The 22,197-nt window shown below is 42.3% G+C and overlaps 1 protein-coding gene across 3 annotated transcripts in view; it reads right to left on the reverse strand.

The window, feature by feature from the left end:
- LOC115154056 (CMP-N-acetylneuraminate-beta-galactosamide-alpha-2,3-sialyltransferase 4) overlaps positions 1–21,011 on the reverse strand; it is a 47,211-nt gene extending 26,200 nt beyond the window's left edge. For all 3 annotated transcript variants that reach the window (XM_029699895.1, XM_029699894.1, XM_029699896.1), the window contains exons 1-4: positions 20,861–21,011; positions 4,386–4,457; positions 3,553–3,628; positions 264–338 (exon numbers count right to left, since the gene is read on the reverse strand). In XM_029699895.1, the coding sequence (XP_029555755.1) occupies positions 264–338; positions 3,553–3,628; positions 4,386–4,407 (173 nt within the window). In that variant the 5' untranslated portion in view covers positions 4,408–4,457; positions 20,861–21,011. The remainder of the gene's footprint in view (positions 1–263; positions 339–3,552; positions 3,629–4,385; positions 4,458–20,860) is intronic.
- Positions 21,012–22,197: the final 1,186 nt, after the last annotated feature.

Below are 22,197 nucleotides of genomic sequence, written 5' to 3' on the forward strand. Positions count from 1 at the left end.
TGGCCATTTGTGATATTGTTGTCACTACCAAAGTTGCAGATGTATTTTTTTCACGCTATGCTATATTTACATGAATTATTTAAATTGAGCCTATGACCCAAATATTTGGTAGTTGAGAAAGAAAAACTTAATCTTATCTGCAGGGGAGGGTGAAAGAGAGGAAGAAAGCAATCAAGAATGAGAGTGAAAGAAAGAGGGAGAAAGAACAAACAACCCCCCCTCCTCTCCTCCATGTTTCTTATCAAGTAGACTTTATTACTCACTTGAAGTTGAGTCTCTCCCACTTCTGAGAGATATTACAGCTGTCACAGAGGGCCTTACTGAAAGCCCCTTCACTACTGAAAAGCACAGAACATGGAAACGAAACAGAAACACACAATTGAAATAGAGACCCGACTGAAACACACACAGTATGGGGTCTCTGGGATGGTTAAAGGTCTCAACTGGGAACCAACAGCTGGGGACATAACGTTGGTTTCCACTGTGGATATCTGTGGTAGAAATTAGCCACCACTTTGCCCAAGGTCATGCTACACTTAGGGTTTTCAAAAGGGTTCTTCAGCTGTCCCCATAGTAAAACTATTTTTGATTCCAGGTAGAACTACAGTACCAGTCAAAGGTTTGGACACACCTACTCATTCAAGAGTTTTCCTTTATTTTTTTAGATTCTCCAAAGTAGCCACCCTTTGCCTAGATGACAGATTTGCACACTCTTGGCATTCTCTCATCCAGCTTCACTTGGCACTACTTCCAACAAGGAGTTTCCACATATGCTGAGCACTTGTTGGCTGAATTTCCTTCACTCTGCGATCCAACTAATCCCAAACCATCTCAATTGATTTTAGTCCGGAGGAATGTGGATTCCAGATCATGTGATGCAGCAATCCATCACTCTCTTTCTTGGTCAAATACCCCTTACACAGCATGGAGGTGTCCTGTTGAAAAACAAATGATAGTCCCACTAAGCGCAAACCAGATGGGATGGAGTATCGCTGCAGAATGCTGTGGAAGCCATGTGGGTTAAGTGTGCCTTGAATTCTAAATAAATCACTGACAGTGTCATCAGCAAAGCACCCCCACACCATCACACTTCCTCCTCCATGCTTCATGGTGGGAACCACACATACAGAGATCATCCATTCACCTACTCTACATCTCACAAAGACACGGCGGGTGGAACCAAAAATCTCAAATTTGTACTCATCAGACCAAAGGACAGATTTCAACCGGTCTAATGTCCATTGCTTGGCCCAAGCAAGTCTCTTCTTCTTATTAGTGTCCTTTAGTAGTGATTTCTTTACAGCAATTCGACCATGAAGGCCTGATTCACGCAGTCTCCTCCGAACAGTTCATGGTGAGATGTGTCTGTTACTTGAACTCTGTGAAGCATTTATTTGGACTGCAATTTCTGAGGCTGGTAACTCTAATGAACTAGTCCTTTGCAGCAGAGATAACTCTGGGTCTTCCTTTTCTGTGGCAGTCCTCATGAGAGACAGTTTCATCATAGCGCTTGAAGGTTTTTGCAACTGCACTTGAAGACATTTTCAAAGTTCTCGAAATTTTCCGGATTGACTGACCTTCATGTCTAAAAGTAATGATGGTCTGTCGTTTCTCTTTGCTTATTTGAGCTGTTCTTGCCATAATATGAACTTGGTCTTTCACCAAATAGGGCTATCTTCTGTATACCACCCCTACCTTATCACAACACAACTGATTGGATCAAATGCATTAAGAAGGAAAGAAACTCCACAAATTAACTTTTAACAAGGCACACCTGTTAATTGAAATGTATTCCAGGTGACTACCTCATGAAGCTGGTTGAGAGAATGCCAAGAGTGTGCAAAGCTGTTATCAAGGCAAAGGTGGATACTTTGAAGAATCTCAAATATAAAATATATTTTGATTTATTTAACACTTTTTTGGTTACAACATGATTCCATTTGTGTTATTTCATAGTTTTGATGTCTTCACTATTATTCCACAATGTAAAAATAAAGAAAAACCCTGAAATGAGTAGATGTGTACAAACCTTTGAATGGTACTGTACCTGGAACCAAAAAGGGTTATTAAAAGGGTTCTCCTATAGGGACAGCCGTGTACAACAGCATATACTGTGGTGAAAGTGAACAAGACTCCCTAACTATAAGGAACTCAAGTGTTCTTGAGAAGCACTATATACTGTCAGTAGAATAAAAATCCTTATTTGTATCAAATTGCTATCAAATACTAAGATGTATTTTATAACCACCCACTCTACTAAGAGTGGGTGAAAATGCACTTTGGTGATGAAATTTCACTTCCTTGTGTTATAAAATACATTTTACCAAGACAAATATGAATATTCATGTTATGAATCATTCAGTGGGCTCTTTCTCTAACATATAATTACATTATATTAAAAAAATCTGATTTCACAACCTAATGAATGCAATAATAAGCGCTGAACTCTGTTGACATAGTGGTGCAGGTTTCTCATAACTTTTGAGGATTTTAAATTTTCTTGTTGTCGTCTTCAAAGTTGTTTCCGCAGGTAGCTAAAAGCTAAATTAGCATGACACAAGCTGAATTAAATGTAAAAGGCTTTGAAAATAAAAAGCTTGTTTTTGTGAGAAAAGTTTGAAAAATAACATACATTTCTAATTAACATGAAAAGCCTATACTAAAATATACACACTCTGTTGTTTCATGTCTTCTAAATTGTTTTATGTCCTGTGGATTTGAGACGAAAGATGGGCTCACTTTCAATGGGAAAGTGAGCCTGTCAGGTAGCCAGTAGCCTTAATACTGGCACAGAATCCAGCCTCCATTGATTTAGTCACCCTAACTCTGCTATCATACAAGGGTAAAAACTCAAATAACCTTTGAACTGATTATGACAGACATGGTTTGGACTACTGGTTTTCTTAGACGATTATCTAGAAATGAACATATTATTTTACCCATTGGTCAAAAGATGTAAATCCCCAACTTGATGGGATGGTCTGGTCGAAGCTATCTGTCATCGGTACTGCTCTATTTTTCTCTTATACGTATAATTTGTAATGTTCTGTAATTTTTCTGTTTAGATAGCTATATTGAATAAAAAGTGCCTCTTATTGGAGTCTAGCAGACCCACTTATCTGACATTTTGGCCAAAAACATAGCGTGCAAAGGAACGTTGTTTTTGCATTTGGCCAACACCTCCTGCAAAGAGACTTTGAGCTTCTCCTCTGTCTTTCTCTAACATCCCTGACCAGTCCTGAACCAAGCTTAATCTTAAAGAGTACATCTTAAAGAGTACATGGTTACGTCCAAAATGGCACCCTATTCCCTATATAGTGCACTACATTTGACCAGGGCCCAGAGGCACTATTTTTGACCGGAGCCCTATGGGCCCTGGTCAAAACGTAGCACACTATATAGGGAATAGTGTGCCATTTGAGACGTAGCCTGTATCTCTCTTACAAGTGCTTACATAAACTCTGCCACCCTCTGTAGCACTCAAATCCTGTCAAATGCAGAAGGACCTTGAGGAGGACCAAGTGGCTGAATGAAGACAAAGGGGAGCTTTACCTCTGAAGGAAGAAATGTGAATAGTAGTAGGACACACAGCACAGCAGCAGCACAGGTACAAGTACTCTGGACGATGCTGCAAATTAACACAGGAAGGCGATTTTAATGTAGAGATACCTTTTGCTTCACAGCACAGCATGCCATACTCGCCTGGGTCAAAATCCGTAAGAGAAAGGCAGACACAAAATCATTTCCCTGGTGGTGTTGAAGACACAAGGGCATTTGTTATTTCAATTTAATGCAATAAAATATTTTTCACTAGCCGATTTTGACCCAGGCGAGTGCAACATGCTGTGCTTTGCTGTGACACAAATAACAAAAAAGACTGGTCAAACTCAAGCTCTGGGGGCTGCATATATCAATCTAGGATCAGTTTATCCTTTCACATAATAATATATGAGTCATTGAAAATGTGAACTTTAAGTGAACTTAACTTCAACTTCAAGACAGTGAAAAAAAACGTCCTGGAATTTGACTAATGGTAACGGGACTGTTTTTCAACACATTACACATAGCAGAGTAGCAACAAGACAACGTCTGGGGTGCTTATTAACAATAAGGCGTTACAAGCAACACATTTTAATATATTCAGAAAGAAAAGCCAATTTTCTTACTAACCTACCCTCACATTTGAACTGACTAAGGTTAAGGAAAACCTTAGCAGCAGAATTTACAATAACATAATACCATGACTGGTTTAATTGGGACTGATTAAATTACCTGGCATTAGGTTACCTTAAATCTGAAGCATCTGTCAATTCTCAAACTGACAGAATTGGATATAATGCATTGAAATACTGGTTTAAATCACTTCAACAAAGAAAACTGCTTACTTTTGGTGTTCATCAGGGACATTTTCACCTGCTCCTTCTCATGTCTGGAGTGTTTGTGGTGATGATGTCACCCTGAGAGAGAGAGAGAGAGAGAAACATCCCATTTAATATATCGCCCAATCAGCTAGCCACCAGTCAGCTGTAACCACTCCTTTCTTCCCTCCCCTCATAGGTTGGTCTACACACACACAAAAATGCTCTCTCTCTCACACACACACACACAAGCTAAGAATTGCCAGGGTCCTCACAATACAATATTATCACAATACTTAGGTGCCGATATGATGTGTATTGCGATTCTGTATGCATTGCCATTAAATAACGTGAATTTATTGAGATTCCATAGTCCAAACATATTGCTCACCATATGTCTGCTGCAAAGGGACACGAGAGAGACATGATAAAACGTTTTGGTCAGTCATGGAAATAAAAGTGCTGAAAACAAATTGGCTCCTTATTTAAAAAGAAGATGGAGAACAAGCTATTGTCAATATCGGGTGTATGAGAGGCGAAGTCAGGTGCAGGAGAGAAGCGAAATTTAACCAAGCGCACTTTATTATAGTTCCAAAACATGAGAGCACTACATAAATCAAAATGCGCTCAAAACCACGGAACATAACCAAAGTAAAGCGCGTAATCAAACACCACAAAAAAACATGAAACAATTACAAACAAAACATGATTGGAAACAGAGGGTTAAATACAAGTAGATGATTGGGGAAATGATAACCAGGTGTGTATGGAAACAAGACAAGACAAATGGATAATCGAAAAATGGAGCGGCGATGGCTAGAAAGCCGGTGACGTCGATTGCCGAATGCCGCCCGAACAAGGAGAGGAGCTGACTTCGGCGGAAGTTGTGACAGTATCCCCCCCCCCCTTGACGCGCGGCTCCAGCGGTTCGCCGACACCGGCCTCGAGGATGACCCGGAGGACGAGGCGCAGGGCGATCCGGCCGGCGACTGTGAAACTCCCGCAGCAGTTCAGGATCCAAAACATCTGCAACCGGAACCCAGCACCTCTCCTCCGGACCGTACCCCTTCCACTCCACGAGGTACTGAAGGCCCCCCACCCGACGCCTCGAATCCAGGATGGAACGAACGATATATGCCGGGGCCCCCTCGATGTCCAAAGGGGGCGGAGGGACCTCCCGCACCTCAGATTTCTGGAGCGGACCAGGCACCACCGGCCTGAAGAGAGACACATGGAACGAGGGGTTAATACGATAATCAGAGGGAAGCTGTAATCTATAACATACCTCGTTCACCCTCCTCTGGACTTTAAATGGCCCCACAAACCGCGGACCCAGCTTCCGGCAGGGCAGGCAGAGGGGCAGGTTACGGGTCGAGAGCCAGACCCGGTCCCCTGGTGCGAACACCGGGGTCTCACTGCGGTGACGGTCCGCGCTGGCTTTCTGGCGACGCGCGGCTCGCTGCAGATAAACACAGACAGCCTCCCATGTCTCCTCCACGCGCCTAAACTAGTCGTCCACTGCAGGAGTCTCGGTCTGACTCTGATGCCACGGTGCCAGAACCGGCTGGTACCCCAATACGCACTGAAAGGGGGAGAGGTTAGTGGAGGAGTGCCCTGTGCCATCTCGGCCCAGAGCACAAACATTGCCCACTCCCCCGGCCGGTGCTGGCAATATGACCGCAGAAACCTGCCCACATCCTGGTTGACTCTCTCTACCTGCCCGTTACTCTCGGGGTGAAAACCTGAGGTAAGGCTAATCGAGACCCGCAGACATTCCATGAATGCCTTCCAAACTCTCGACGTGAACTGGGGACCCCAATCCGACACTATATCCTCAGGCACCCCGTAGTGCCGGAAGACGTGTGTAAACAGGGCCTCCGCAGTCTGTAGGGCCGTAGGGAGACCAGGCAGAGGGAGGAGCTGACAGGACAGAAAAATTATCCACAACGACCAGGATTGTGGTATTTCCCTGTGAGGGAGGAAGATCTGTTAGGAAATCCACAGACAGATGTGACCAAGGTCATTGTGGAATGGGTAAGGGATGTAGCTTACCTCTGGGCAGGTGTCTCGGAGCCTTACACTGGGCACACACCAAGCAGGAGGAGACATAAACCCTCACGTCAATAGCCAAAGTGGGCCACCAGTACTTCCCAGTCAGACAGCGCACCGTCCGACCGATCCCCGGATGAACATTTGTTTGAATGGTAACAGCTCGTCCATTCCTGTTTCAGTGAGTAGGCCAAAGTAAGCTGAATGAAGCCTATGATAATAAGCCTGTGGGTGTTCGTTCCGAGCTTGTTTGACGATGTTAGCCAGTGAGCTATCGTGTTTGCGAGTCGCAGAACCACTGAATTCTAATTTCAAAGCTGTGGCAAGTTTAGCATAGTCATTTAGCAGGTGTCGCTGTTGTAGATGAATGAACCTCATCACGTGTCTATTTGACGTTTGCTTCAACAGGTAAACTCTGTCAGAACCCGTAGCATCCGGGTAGCCATCCAATGCGTCCTCTATGTCAGCTAGGAACGTCTCAGTATCGTTTGGCTGACTTGGAACAGGGTCAAAGGTGGGGAAATTCTTGACCAGTTCGTCAAGGTATTCTGTGCCAAGCGGGCGGAGAGGGTTGGCTTCCTCCTGTGGTAAAATTGGGGCCGAAAGGCCAAGAGGAGAAGCCAAGCTTTGGCTTTGTTGGCAAAGAGGCACCATATTACTCAGTGCCGAATGGCCAAGAGGAGAAGACTGAGGGGACACATGAAGGAGGCAAGGTCTGAAACCTATCGTCTTTACTCCTTTGAGCACAGGGCTCCGGTTGCATGGATCAGTAGTCACGCTGTAGAGCGTGACCATTCTGGATTTCCTCCAGATGGTACCTAAGGATGGTATTCTGCTGCATTACAGAGTCCACTTGAGAGCTTATAGGACTGATTTTGGACACGTGAGTGTCGCACTTGCTCCTTTCGGTCTCAAACTTATCTGTCATGGTTTGCAGATAGAGGTCTTGAGTACGAAGCGAGAGATTCAGTGATGAGATTCCTCCGCTTGCTTAGAAATCAATATTTCCACCTTCATCATCTGAGTTCTCTCATCATTCATTTGGTCAGCGACTTCAATGAGTTCTGCTGATTTGTTATCCAACTTAGTCATTGTGTTCATTAACTGATCGTCTTTGGTCTGCAGCATTTTGAGTAGTGTTACTTTGAGTAACGTTTAACAAAACTGCATGTATGTTATCAAGTTGAGCGCTCATGTTTGTAGATAACTCGTCAGATTTATCTATTTTGGCATGGACATCATCGTATTTAGTTTTGGCTAAATTGAGTTGTTCCTGTAGCATAGGATTTTGTTCCTGTAGAAGACGATTTTGTTGAAGAGTTGTTTTTGCAATTACATTTAATTGTTCAGTTTTCAAACGCAGTTCCAGAGCTAGCAGAATTTTTCCCTTTTCTGCATTTGTCATTGGTTTCCCGGTTCTCTCCACCTGTCCCCTTATGTCTACCATTACCTGCTCATGTTTCAGCTGTGCACTGCGGTATTGGACCGATGCCAATCTCGGATGGCAAGACATCAGGGCTAGACTGGAGAGAACATTTACGAGGCCTGCGCCGGATGGTTGATTTTGGAGAGCGTTGTTCGCCATGTCTGCTGTTTTTCTGCTAATGGCATAATTAGGGTTGGTATCGCTGCTGAGGTCAGAGATCAAGCCTTTTATGGGTGGAGGTTCACTAATTAGCGGGCGAGTGGGGACTACCCCCTCTGATAGCTTGCATATTATTAGAACATTTGAAAGGAAAAATGCTTTTCCTATTTTTCCAAAGTTTGGTTTTGGGATACGTTGGAAGCTGCAAAGACGATTTTAATCTATTTATAGACGTTAATGAACCATGAGTGCTGTACCAGTAATGTGGGAGTTGGACGTGAATGAATTTGCGAAAGCAAATTGAATTAATTAATCAATGATAATGATTAATTATACCTGGATAGGCTATCTGGGAATTAAACTGTACTTAACCTGGGAAGTTGGTTCATCTAGGTTGCTATTGTAATGTTTAAAATGTATCATTTCATTGGAAAAACCTAAAAAGTTATGTTCAACAATTTAACCTATTAAATTGAATGAGACGATGATATCCAATCAATTGGGATTGCCTGGATTATCATAAAAGTGTAACCAGTAGTTTAAATGTTAGGTTACATTCACCTCTCCCTAAGTCCAAAGCCCTATGGGATTCTCGCTGGAGGCGGGACTTCCGTCAATACTTGGGTTTACTGAATGTGCTTTGCAAAAGCAAATTTTACTGGTTGATCAATTTTAATGATAAATCAAACCTGTATAGCCATTTGCGGTTTAAACTTTAAATTAACCTGAGAGCGTTTCTTCATCTAGGTTAATGTGGAAAAAGTTTAAATTGTCTCATTGTAGAAACCCAATCAATTAGGATATAATTTAAAAGATCCACCTGAAAAGGAAAATCTGGTAATTCTACTTATTAGTTAAATTGAACGAGACATCGATATCCAGTCAATTGCGATTGGCTGGATATCTTAACGTGATCCACGTTTGTGTGTTACCTAATTCCATTTGAAGAAAATGTACTGCCGATTCTTCACCACCAGGGGGTCACTGATTACAGAAAGCTGAAATCAAACGGAAGTACCAAGGGCGGGACTTTCAATGTGACACAGGAAAAACAAAATGTCTGCTTTCCCTTTGTTAGCTTAGCCTATCGTGCTAAACTAATCCTATTTGTACAGAAATCTCACTTCCAAGCACAAAATAGGGTGGTTTTACTTATAACGTCATTACATTCAAACCATTTCTCTGCGTTATTTTTGTGATGTTTTAACCAGAACGCGGAGCAAACAACAAAATGCACCGTGTTCTACTCGCATGGAAACGTGAGAGAGAAAGACAATTATCGCTCGTCAAGCTAATATCTACTCAATTTCAATTGGCTGGCTCTTTGTCCTTGCTTGAGAAATTAATAATGACTGAGCCTACCCGGTTCTGAAACGCGGGAGGCAGAACTTGCCCACATTTGGCCAAACGCTCTATTTCTCAAATTTCTATAAGTAGCTGGATTGTATCTAGCACTAGAAATATATTGCTAATGTTACCCACTGGCTACGTCAGAAACCACGGCTATTCTTATACAGCACAAGGAATTCAATAACACATTGAACTGGGTTTCACATTAACCCATCCGGCATACTTTTTGCTAGCATTATATTACCGGAGCGCACCATACATAAAAACAGATACGCCTGTGGCCTACCAACACTGGCTTAGCGCAGTAGGTGGACAGCTCTATCCTCTAATATCTAACCTTACTGGCTGTACGCCCTTGCTCTAGAAATTAATATTGACCGACAGAAATCATACCGTTTGGCCTAACGGACTAAATCTGGAATTTACAACTCATTGCTCTGACACTATCGACCGGAGGCACATCCAAATAGCTTGTTCAAATAGAAACACACACACAACCAATACCTTTCTCTATTTGCATACAACAGTCTGTTTGCACAATTCTGTTTGCACAATTGATATATACATAATTGAACAGCAAAGTCTCGTTCTATCTTAGATTCCTCGCACGGGGTGTCATAATATGTTGTGTCATTGGCATCATTAAAAGTGAAGACTGTTATTTTATCAAATCAATTCTCTGTAATTATTATTACGTGATTAAATGTAATTAACTAGGAAGTCGGGGCACCACGGAAAATCTTCAGATTACAAAGTTATACTTTTCTGAATATAACTCTCAATCAATAGTCTTCTATTAATGAATTATTCTTTACCTCATGTCAGTGTCATTCCAAACATTGTAAATTGTTGGTTATCTGCACGAACCCAGCCTTTACTATAAGTCATCCATACACCAATTGGCTTGATCATTTATTTACTAACTAACTAAATAGTGCATAAACAAATAAACAGTAGATATTGGTTACTAACAAGGATAGGGAAGATTCCCTAGTGGGCTAAGCCGATATGACGGCTTGGTGGACAACGGGAAGTGGGTGTGGACTGAGAAAGAAGTGGGAAAGACCAAAGGGATCACTATACACAGTTGATAATTATATTAATTGAAATGCTAATCCTTTGCACATGAACGCTCACTCATTCGGGAATAATTGCAATCAATATATACGCCCATGTGTCATTGTGATCTTCTCTGTTGGAATCCGGTCCGTCTGCTGGAGAGTTCATCCGAGTCGCTCTCTCGCTCTCTTTCAGTTTCCCTGAAGATCAAAGTCTTTCGTGGTTAGATGGATACTTCAGAGTACCATCGGCGGTTGTCGGTATTCTTGTCCCAGGTTTACATAATTTCTAGCTGCAGACTAGTAATTAGTATCTAAGATTTGCACTTATTCTGTAGGGATCAATAGTCTCAGAGTTTAACCATTTCCAGCCGCATAGTCAATGCTCCACGTGGTATTACATTTACATTTTAGTAATTTAGCAGACGCTCTTATCCAGAGCGACTTACAGTAGTGAATGCATACATTTCATATTTTTTTTTGTCCGTACTGGTCACCCGTGGGAAATGGTATGGTTTTCTAATCTTGGTACTCAAACCTGTGCCAGCTCAGTTTACACCGAGGAATGCGGGGTCTAAACTATTCGCAATCACAACTCACGCTGTGGGTTTGCTCAGTCTAAAGAAGATTTTCTTAGGAGGGGCTTTTATTCTTAAAAGTAGAAAAGGCGCCTGATCATGTCTATGCTCACGGGGGCGGGCAAATGACTCGGTTAAACTTTAAAGGGAATACAATTCTCTCACATTAAAGATTAAACTATTTGTGAAATGATGTGATGTTTAATCTTTACTCATTCATTTTACACAAGAAATAGATGCAAACCCCATAATTGAGAAATGTACACATTCAGAGATATATTTATGTGTGTTTCCTGTCCTCTCTGAGGTCACCAAATGAAACACACTCGTCATAACATCCCTTAAGTGTCCACCGACCATTCCCACCATCTCTTGTTTCATTTTCCCATTTTGGGGAGTTCGGAGTTCGGCCACGTGAAATCCTTTGTTCACTCTGTGGTCTCTCTGCATGAAAAGGGGGAGAGAGTCTCCGCCAGGAATGTACGACCTGAGATAACAGAACCTGGGTGTAGGAGAGAGTGAGAGAGGGGGAAGCCACAATCTATACCCAAAAAGGCCACGTCATGACAACACCTAGCTATATTGTTAGCTAGCTAACTATAGCTACTGACACAGATTATGTCGTTTTGCTATGTTTTCGGGGAAGAACATTGTTTGCATCCATGAGCTAGCTAGCTTTTTTTATGACCAGCACTGTAGGTGCGCGAGACAACTTTACCAGCATCATACCATGCGTATCGATGAATCGTTGTGACATATGAAATGCGAGTGATAGTGTAATCAATGTGTAATAACTACGTGAAAAAAGTATGAACGCGTTAAATTATTATGTAACGTGCAGTCATATTCAGGTCCTGATTGGTCAACAAGCTAATTTGACACGTCAAATAGTATTATTTGACACGTCAAATAGTGTCATTTGACGTGTATCTTTTTTCACATGCAAAGACCAAAACGGCATTCCATAGAAATCCTGGTTGAGAATGAAACGACAGAACAAATGAACAACGAAACAGCACAGCAAGTAAGTGAAAGAAATAGGTTTTGATAATGTTTTACTGGTAATGGGGACATACGTAAATGCCAACAAAATAACTTTTTGGTCAGTGTGGTGTGTATGTGTAAACTTTTTTTTAAGTAGGCAAGTCAGTTAAGAACAAATTCTTATTTACAATGACGGCCTACCCCGGCCAAATCCGGATGACTCTGGGCCAATTGTGCGCCGCCCTATGGGACACCCAATCACGGCCAGATGTGATACAGCCTGGATTCGAACCAGGGACTTTAGTGACGCCTCTTGCACTGAGATGCAGTGCCTTAGACCACTCCGTCCATGTGTGTGTGTGTTAACTATTTAACTATATTAGAATGCTTAAAAGGCTGCTAAAATGTTAAATATCGGTTTATTGATATCGTTTTTTTCTGGCACGGAAAATATCGGATATCGGTATCGGCCAAAGATGTCACATCAGTGCATCACTATTAGTTTTGACTTAAATCTGCTTTAAAATCTATGGCAAGACTTGAAAATGGTTGTCAAGCAATGATCAACAACCAACTTGACAGAGCTTGAAGAATTCTGAAAAGAATAATGGGAAAATATTGTACGATCCAGGTGTGCAAAGCCCTTCGAAACGTACCAAGAAATCTCACATCTGCATTCACTGCCAAAGGTGATTCTAACATGTATTGACTCAGGGTATGTAAATGAGATATCAATAAATTAGCAAAAAATGTTTAAAAAAAACAACATGTTTGCACTTTGTCATTATGGGCTATTGTGTGTAGATGGGTGAGAATTGATTTTCTCCATTTTAAATTCAGGCTGTAACAAAATGTGGAATAAGTCAAGGGGTAGGAACACTTTCTGAAGGCACTATCTGGCTAAATCATTAGAAAAAATGATTGCATCAATATTTTCTTTAAAACTGATTTTTGGTTTGTAAGTGAATTTCAAAGTGACGGACATTTGTGGCCTTTTCTCATTTGGGAAAAAGGCTGTCCTCCACCCTCTCTCCTCCGTGACCAGGAACCCGATAAATGGTCGAGGAGATGTCAATTTGTTAATAGGTGAACAGAAGAGTGTCCTCCCCTCCTCAATAGCCACCTTTCATTGAGGATAAACATGCTAGTCCTTCGTGGAAGAGTTTTGAAATCTATCAAACCCCCTTTGAATCAGCTTTAGTTTTTTCTGAGGAGAAAAGCAAGTACACGTTGAAAAACATATAATTTTATCTGTAAAATGTCTGGCACAACTAACTTAATATGTTTTTATCACTTTACACATTTATTTTGGGATCCACCCCTGTAAACGTCATTCATGCGACACGCGAGTGGAGAAGTAGAGTAATTTCATACAACCATATTTTCGTCCACATTACCTCACCTCGCTGCCACTCCACGATTACTTTTGGCCTTTTTCAAAAGGAAGCGAGAGAGGACGGAGGAGAAGGACACAGGATTTTAGCAAATTCAACTTCGAAAAGGCCAGAGTTCCAAACAACCACCATTCCCAACGTGTTCCTCCCTCTGAGGCCAGAGGTCCTACCGTAGTAGTGTTGTCGTGTTTGGGAGTCTAGACACTACAGCTTGCCGGCATCCTTGAACTTGCTGAGCAGGCCTTGGTCAGCCCACAGGGGGAAGGAGAGGGAGCGACTGTGGTAGTACTGGGAGTCTGCACGGAGGTTCTGGATGAGGTCTGAAAGCAGGTGGGCATGCTCCACCCCGCAGCCCGGGGCATCGTAGCTCAGGGCAGAGAAGTGGATGTGGAAGTGGTAGTAGGAACGGCTGGTAGTGAAAGTACACCTTATTTGGCAGCTTACTGGCTGCCAAATAAACAGTCAGTATTCCTAGGCAAAGTAAGTCCGATCCCTCTAACAATCGCAATACGCTCAACAAGCAAGGTAGAAAGATATCCTATAAATCACATTGGTTACGCATGCCTGTCTGCATCAAACTTTAAACTATTAACTTAGGTCCACCCGAAGCTTGTGCTAGTGAACTTGCAACATTGTATAAAATATTCTGGGCCCTCAGAGTTTCCTGCGCCAGTGAGCTTGGGACAGACACAGCTGTAGGCTATTTGCGCAAGGGATAAGAAGTAGTGCTTGACTTGGGCAGGAGTTCACCAGAGCTGAGTACCGGCACCTCAAATTTTCTACTGCTACTGTAATTCTTAATAATGTTAAAATATACTTTGTTTGCTTGCTGTTTGAAGTGAAGAAAACATTACTTTGAGAAGCTCCACAGGTCATTAGTGGTGGTGTGTTAAGCAAATCAGAAATACTATCAGATCCCCAAATGGGCACATTTATATGCCTACATTTGCTCGCAGGCCAGGTAGCCTATAGGCCTACCTCTATGCTTGCGCGTCCTTACTCAACATTGACAGGAGCGCTCCAAACAAAAGACAATGGCTAAATCGACAAAACCTAAACTTGAGTGAGCTAGGACGGAAAAAATTAATATAACTATTTGTTCAGCACTTTTGAAATGTACAGCGACAGAATTCAGAACATGGACCAGTCTTACAGTATTCTCCCTGTACACCAAGTCAGAACCATAACATAAATAAAGGTGGCATATTGGCAGACAATGAAAGCTCTTACAATATTCAATGATTACATTTCTCTAAAACAGGCTATAGGCTACATGTTCACCACTAAGTCAGAACAGTAGGTTAAGTTATGAGGGGGAAAAGGACCAAAATATTAGGGTGAGGCACATAGGCTACTAACAGCTTACTACACAACATACACTTAGTATTACTTCCTTAGCTACAGCATGCATATCTCCCTGTCATATTACATCATTAACGCAGCAGCATACAAGATTTTTCCGGGCTCACCTTGTTGTACTGTCCTCACTTGAACAGGAAGGTGGCACGGCTGTCCTTCTTGCGGGCAAATTTTATTCCCGCTGGCTGACTTACTACCATGTTGGAGGTGCCTTACTCACGAAAGCAAAAAAGAGAATGTTTGTATGCAGCAAAGCTGTCATAAAGGCAAATGGTGGCAACTTTGAAGAATCTCAATTATAAAATATATTTTTATTTGTTTAACACTTATTTTGTTGCAACATGATTCCATATGTGTTATGTGTTATAGGCAAGGGCAATTTCAGTGTAGGAAAGGATGAAACAGCGTCTGTGCCACCAGTAAGTACAGATAGTAACGTTAGTATAAACCCCCTCGCACGGTCCCCGCAGCCGGACAACTTTCTCATGGCTTCTGGAGGGAAACGCTGTAGGAATGCTCAACCGGTGTCGCTTATTCAGCCCAGAAACTTTCAACCGGTTCTCCCCATTAAGCGAGTCGGAGTCGGAGGCCGAAACTTCTCTGGTCTCTGCTCCTCCCGTTATGGGGTCTGAGACGCCGAAGCCTCTCACCATTAGCTCTGACAAATTGAAAACCCTAGTCATTGGCGACTCCATTACCCGCAGTATTAGACTAAAAACTAATCATCCAGCGATCATACACTGTTACCAGGGGGCAGGGCTACCGACGTTAAGGCTAATCTAAAGACGGTGCTGGCTAAAGCTAAAACTGGCGAGTGTAGAGAGTATAGAGATATTGTTATCCACGTCGGCACCAACGATGTTAGGATGAAACAGTCAGAGGTCACCAAGCGCAACATAGCTTCAGCGTGTAAATCAGCTAGAAAGATGTGTCGGCATTGATTAATTGTCTCTGGCCCCCTCCCAGTTAGGGGGAGTGATGAGCTCTACAGCAGAGTCTCACAACTCAATCGCTGGTTGAAAACTGTGTTCTGCCCCTCCCAAAAGATAGAATTTGTAGATAATTGGCCCTCTTTCTGGGACTCACCCACAAACAGGACCAAGCCTGGCCTGTTGAGGAGTGACGGACTCCATCCTAGCTGGAGGGGTGCTCTCATCTTATCTACGAACATAGACAGGTCTCTAACTCCTCTAGCTCCACAATGAAATAGGGTGCAGGCCAGGCAGCAGGCTGTTAGCCAGCCTGCCAGCTTAGTGGAGTCTGCCACTAGCACAGTCAGTGTAGTCAGCTCAGCTATCCCCATTGAGACCGTGTCTGTGCCTCGATCTAGGTTGGGCAAAATTAAAGATGGCGGTGTTCGCTTTAGCAATCTCACTAGTATAAAGACCTCCTCCATTCCTGCCATTATTGAAAGAGATTGTGATACCTCACATCTCAAAATAGGACTACTTAATGTTAGATCCCTCACTTCAAAGGCAGTTATAGTCAATGAACTAATCACTGATCATAATCTTGATGTGATTGGCCTGACTGAAACATGGCTTAAGCCTGATGAATTTACTGTGTTAAATGAGGCCTCACCCCCTGGTTACACTAGTGACCATATCCCCCGCGCATCCCGCAAAGGCGGAGGTGTTGCTAACATTTATGATAGCAAATTTAAATATACCCCAAAAAAAACAATAACGACGTTTTCGTCTTTTGAGCTTCTAGTCATGAAATCTATGCAGCCTACTCAATCACTTTTTATAGCTACTGTTTACAGGCCTCCTGGGCCATATGCAGCGTTCCTCACTGAGTTCTCTGAATTCCTATCGGACCTTGTAGTCATCGCAGATAATATTCAAATTTTTGGTGACTTTAATATTCATATGGAAAAGTCCACAGACCCACTCCAAAAGGCTTTTCCAACTTAATTGAGTAAAATAAGAAAAATCCGAAATTTCTTTTTGATTCTGCAAAGTGAACTAAAAAGCAGCATTCCCCAGGAGAGGATGGCTCTCACTTCAGCAGTGATGAATTCATGAACTTCTTTGAGGAAAAGATCATGATCATTAGAAAGCAAATTACGGACTCCTCTTTAAATCCGCGTATTCCTCCAAAGCTCCGATGTCCTGAGTCTGCACAACCCTGCCAGGACCTAGGATCAAGGGAGACACTAAAGTGTTTTAGTACTATATCTCTTGACACAATTATGAAAATAATCATGGCCTCTAAACCTTCAAGCTGCATACTGGACCCTATTCCAACTAAACTACTGAAAGAGCTGCTTTCTGTGCTTGACCCTCCTATGTTGAACATAATAAACGGCTCTCTATCCACCGGATGTGTACCAAACTCACTAAAAGTGGCAGTAATAAAGCCTCTCTTGAAAAAGCCGAATCTTGACCCAGAAATTATTAAAAAAACGATCGGCCTATATCGAATCTTCCATTCCTCTCAAAAATTTTAGAAAAAGCTGTTGCGCAGCAACTCACTGCCTTCCTGAAGACAAACAATGTACACGAAACGCTTCAGTCTGGTTTTAGACCCCATCATAGCACTGAGACTGCACTTGTGAAGGTGGTAAATGACCTTTTAATGACGTCAGACCGAGGTTCTGCGTCTGTCCTCGTGCTCCTAGATCTTAGTGCTGCTTTTGATACCATCGATCACCACATTCTTTTGGAGAGATTGGAAACCCAAATTGGTCTTCATGGACAAGTTCTGGCCTGGTTAAGGTCTTATCTGTCGGAAAGATATCAGTTTGTCTCTGTGAATGGTTTGTCCTCTGACAAATCAACTGTAAATTTCGGTGTTCCACAAGGTTCTGTTTTAGGACCACTGTTGTTTTCACTATATATTTTACCTCTTGGGGATGTCATTCGAAAACATAATGTTAAATTTCACTGCTATGCGGATGACACACAGCTGTACATTTCAATGAAACATGGTGAAGCCCCAAAATTGCCCTCGCTAGAAGCCTGTGTCTCAGACATAAGGAAGTGGATGGCTGCAAACGTTTTACTCTTAAACTCGGACAAAACAGAGATGCTTGTTCTAGGTCCCAAGAAACAAAGAGATCTTCTGTTGAATCTGACAATTAATCTGGATGGTTGTACAGTCGTCTCAAATAAAACTGTGAAGGACCTCGGCGTTACTCTGGACCCTGATCTCTCTTTTGAAGAACATATCAAGACTGTTTCAAGGACAGCTTTTTTCCATCTACGTAACATTGCAAAAATCAGAAACTTTCTGTCCAAAAATGACGCAGAAAAATGTATCCATGCCTTTGTTACTTCTAGGTTGGACTACTGCAATGCTCTACTTTCCGGCTACCCGGATAAAGCACTAAATAAACTTCAGTTAGTGCTAAATACGGCTGCTAGAATCCTGACTAGAACCAAAAAATTGGATCATATTACTCCAGTGCTAGCCTCCCTACACTGGCTTCCTGTTAAGGCAAGGGCTGATTTCAAGGTTTTACTGCTAACCTACAAAGCATTACATGGGCTTGCTCCTACCTATCTTTCCGATTTGGTCCTGCCGTACATACCTACACGTACGCTACGGTCACAAGACGCGGGCCTCCTAATTGTTCTTAGAATTTCTAAGCAAACAGCTGGAGGCAGGGCTTTCTCCTATAGAGCTCCATTTTTATGGAATAGTCTGCCTACCCATGTGAGAGACGCAGACTCAGTCTCAACCTTTAAGTTTTAACCTTTAACCTTTAAGACATATCTCTTCAGTAGGTCCTATGATTAAGTGTAGTCTGGCCCAGGGGTGTGAAGGTGAACGGAAAGGCTGGAGCAACGAACCGCCCTTGCTGTCTCTGCCTGGCCGGTTTCCCCTCTTTCCACTCGGATTCTCTGCCACTACCCCTATTACAGGGGCTGAGTCACTGGCTTACTGGTGTTCTTCCATGCTGTCCCTGGGAGGGGTGCGTCACTTGAGTGGGTTGAGTCACTGACGTGGTCTTCCTGTCTGGGTTGGCGCCCCCCCTTGGGCTGTGCCGTGGCGGAGATCTTTGTGGGCTATACTCAGCCTTGTCCCGGGATGGTATGTTGGTGGTTGGAGATATCCCTCCAGTGGTGTGGAGGCTGTGCTTTGGCAAAGTGGGTGGGGTTATATCCTACCTGTTTGGCCCTGTCCGGGGGTTTCATCGGATGGGGCCACAGTGTCTCCTGACCCCTCCTGTCTCAGCCTCCAGTATTTATGCTGCAGTAGTTTATGTGTCGGGGGGCTAGGGTCAGTCTGTCACATCTGGAGTATTTCTCTTGTCTTTTCCGGTGTCCTGTGTGAATTTAAATATGTTCTGTCTAATTCTCTTTCTCTTTCTTTCTCTCTCTCGGCGGACCTGAGCCCTAGGACCATGCCTCAGGACTACCTGGCTTGATGACTCCTTGCTGTCCCCAGTTCACCTGGCCGTGCTGCTGCTCCAGTTCCAACTGTTCTGCCTGCAGCTATGGAACCCTGACCTGTTCACCGGACGTGCTACCTGTCCCAGACCTGTTGTCCCAGACCTGCTGGAACCCTGACCTATTCACCGGACGTGCTACCTGTCCCAGACCTGCTGTTTTCAACTCTCTAGAGACAGCATACAGATACTCTCAAAGATCAGCTATGAAAAAGCCAACTGACACTTACTCTTGTGTTACTGACTTGTTGCACCCTCGACAACTACTATGATTATTATTATTTGACAATGCTGGTCATTTATGAACATTTGAACATCTAGGCCATGTGCTGTTATAATCTCCACCCGGCACAGCCAGAAGAGGACTGGCCACCCCTCATAGCCTGGTTCCTCTCTAGGTTTCTTCCTAGGTTTTGGCCTTTCTAGGGAGTTTTTCCTAGCCACCGTGCTTCTACACCTGCATTGCTTGCTGTTTGGGGTTTTAGGCTGGGTTTCTGTACAGCACTTTGTGATATCAGTTGATGTAAGAAGGGCTATATAAATAAATGTGATTTGATTTATTTCATAGTTTTAATGTCTTCACTATTTATTCTACAATGTAGAAAATAGTAAAAATAAAGAAAAACCCTGGAATGATGTAACGCCCTGGCCATAGAGAGGTTTTTTTTGTTCTTTATTTTGGTTAGGCCAGGGTGTTACATTGGGTGGGCGTTCTATGTTCGTTTTCTAGGTTTTTTGTATTTCTTTGTTTTGGGCCGTGTGTAGCTCCCAATCAGGCACAGCTGAAGTTCGTTGTTGCTGATTGGGAGTCACACATAAGGAGCATGTTTTTTCTTTGGGTTTTGTGGGTAATTGTTTCTGTTGAGTGTTTTGCACCTGACAGGACTGTTTGGCTGTCAGTTTTCTTGTTTTGTGTAGTGTTCTTTATTAAATTAAACGTCTATGATGAACACTAACTCCGCTGCACCTTGGTCTACTCTCTCTTCAGACAGCCGTTACAAATGAGTACTTTCGACTGGTACTGTATATATTTCTTACTGTTCGACTGGTACTGTATATATTTGTTACTGTTCGACTAAAACAATTTCAGTCGACTAACCGCACAACAACCAAACAATCTACCAGTCGACTAATTGGGGTTAGCCTTATAAAAATCAACCATGATTTTGTGCTTTCTATAATTTGTGATCATTTACCTCGAGCTTTGATCATTACTAAACCAGCAAAATTCCAATTATTTATGCAAAGAAAGATTCTACAAGAGAACATTGTAAGAGGTATTGATTTTATGGTCCTGCCAACCGTCCTAAGCATATTATTTCTTTTTTTACCTTTATTTAACTAGGTAAGTCAGTTAAGAACAATGCTTTGCGGGTCCAATGCTTTGTGTTTCTGCTTCGGACGGCCTATGTTAAGATCGAAGATTAGTTGGGATTAATAGTGTCATTGATGTCACACGTGGCAGTTGGTATCGTACAGAATACTGTTTGGGATTGAATATTAGGCTATATCGTCCATTCACTGTAATTTCTAGACAGACAGTATGGCACAAAGCCAATAAACAACAAAAACAAAGCAAAAACAAAGCAAAATAGAATGAATGTTGTGCGGTACCCTAAATTAACACATAACTGTTGTACTTGTCTTTATTGCACTTAAAAGCACCATCGCCAATTTCGCTAATAACTGCTGCTGCTTTTTAGGAAGGTTTTACTTGCAATAACTGTGATATGTAGTTGTTTTACCTACCTTATCTGAATGCACTGACGGTAAATCACTCTGGTATAAACTAAATGACCAAAATGGAAATGAATGTCACTGCTGAAAATAACAAATGACCCATATAAGAAGAAAGAAAGACAAGAAACTATCGCTGTGTCAGGTGAATGTGAAACTTTGACTAAACCGGAAATCACACAGAGGAGGAAACAGCAATAAGACCACACATTACTCTCTGTAAAAATGTGGTCATTCACCCAGGGGTTGAGCTTTCCAAAATCATTTTCACACCATTGATTTAAATATGGTCATTACTGTGGATCTGCATTAGTTCCACTCACAAAGTAGTGAAACTCTCACAAGGAAGTGAATTTGAGAGTGGTTACATTACATACATACTTTCCCAGCCCCACCACTCAGCTTTCTACCAAACAGAAAACATTGGTTAACTGCTTGCGATGGTGGCAAGAGATGCCAAAACAAATTCTAGGTAAAGATGTAGTCCCAGCCCGCTCATCTGAAAGTGGCACGTCCTACGTTGTTTGTGACACATTTGTAAAAAGAATATGACCCCAATCTTAATGGTGTCTGTAGGCTGAAGTACCACTGCAATTTGAAATATATTTGAGAGTATGCACATACACAGACATGCCTAAGTTAGAGTAATGGTGAAGCAATTCAAGGTTGCAGTAGGAAAGATGTGCTACCATTGGCTGTATAATACACCTATTGCCATTATACAAACTCACCACTCATTGCCCAGACCAGCACAATCTTAGCAGGATCTACATCATAATTATGAAACTTTCACAGACATTACTGTGTAACCAATAGACCTGCCCCAACAGGATGGAAACAGACCATTTTAGTGAACAATGCTTTCATTTTAGTGAACAATGCTTTTTTTTCAGAACCCGGCATCAAGCACATGGCTCCCCACTGGGAAATGGGGTTAATTTCCTGTCTCCACCCTTCCTCCTGTGTCTCCCTCATTTCTATCTCTCCATATGTGTCCATGCCTGTCTTAACAAAGCATGAAAAAAATACCTTAAAATAGAGTGAATATCCACTCTTTAAAAAACAAAGGTCACTTCAACGTAAAGTAAAAGACGCAAAAACTAAACTTAAGAACAGGAAGCATGTAAATAACGCACATAGAACAGATCTAAGACTTCTTAGACTTGCTTTCAATGAGAATGGCAGATCTATAACTAAACATTTCTATGTGAAATTGATCAGGTTGATTGTGTTTCACAGAGAAGACAAACACTGCACCTTGAATTTGTATCTACATCAGATAAGCATTTTGAAATAGTAGCCTGTAGTCACTCCCTATCAGTTTCTTGAGAAGCACCTGCATCAAGGAT

This window comes from Salmo trutta, chromosome 19 (genome assembly GCF_901001165.1).
Source record: "Salmo trutta chromosome 19, fSalTru1.1, whole genome shotgun sequence".
NCBI classification, from domain to species: Eukaryota; Metazoa; Chordata; class Actinopteri; order Salmoniformes; family Salmonidae; genus Salmo; species Salmo trutta.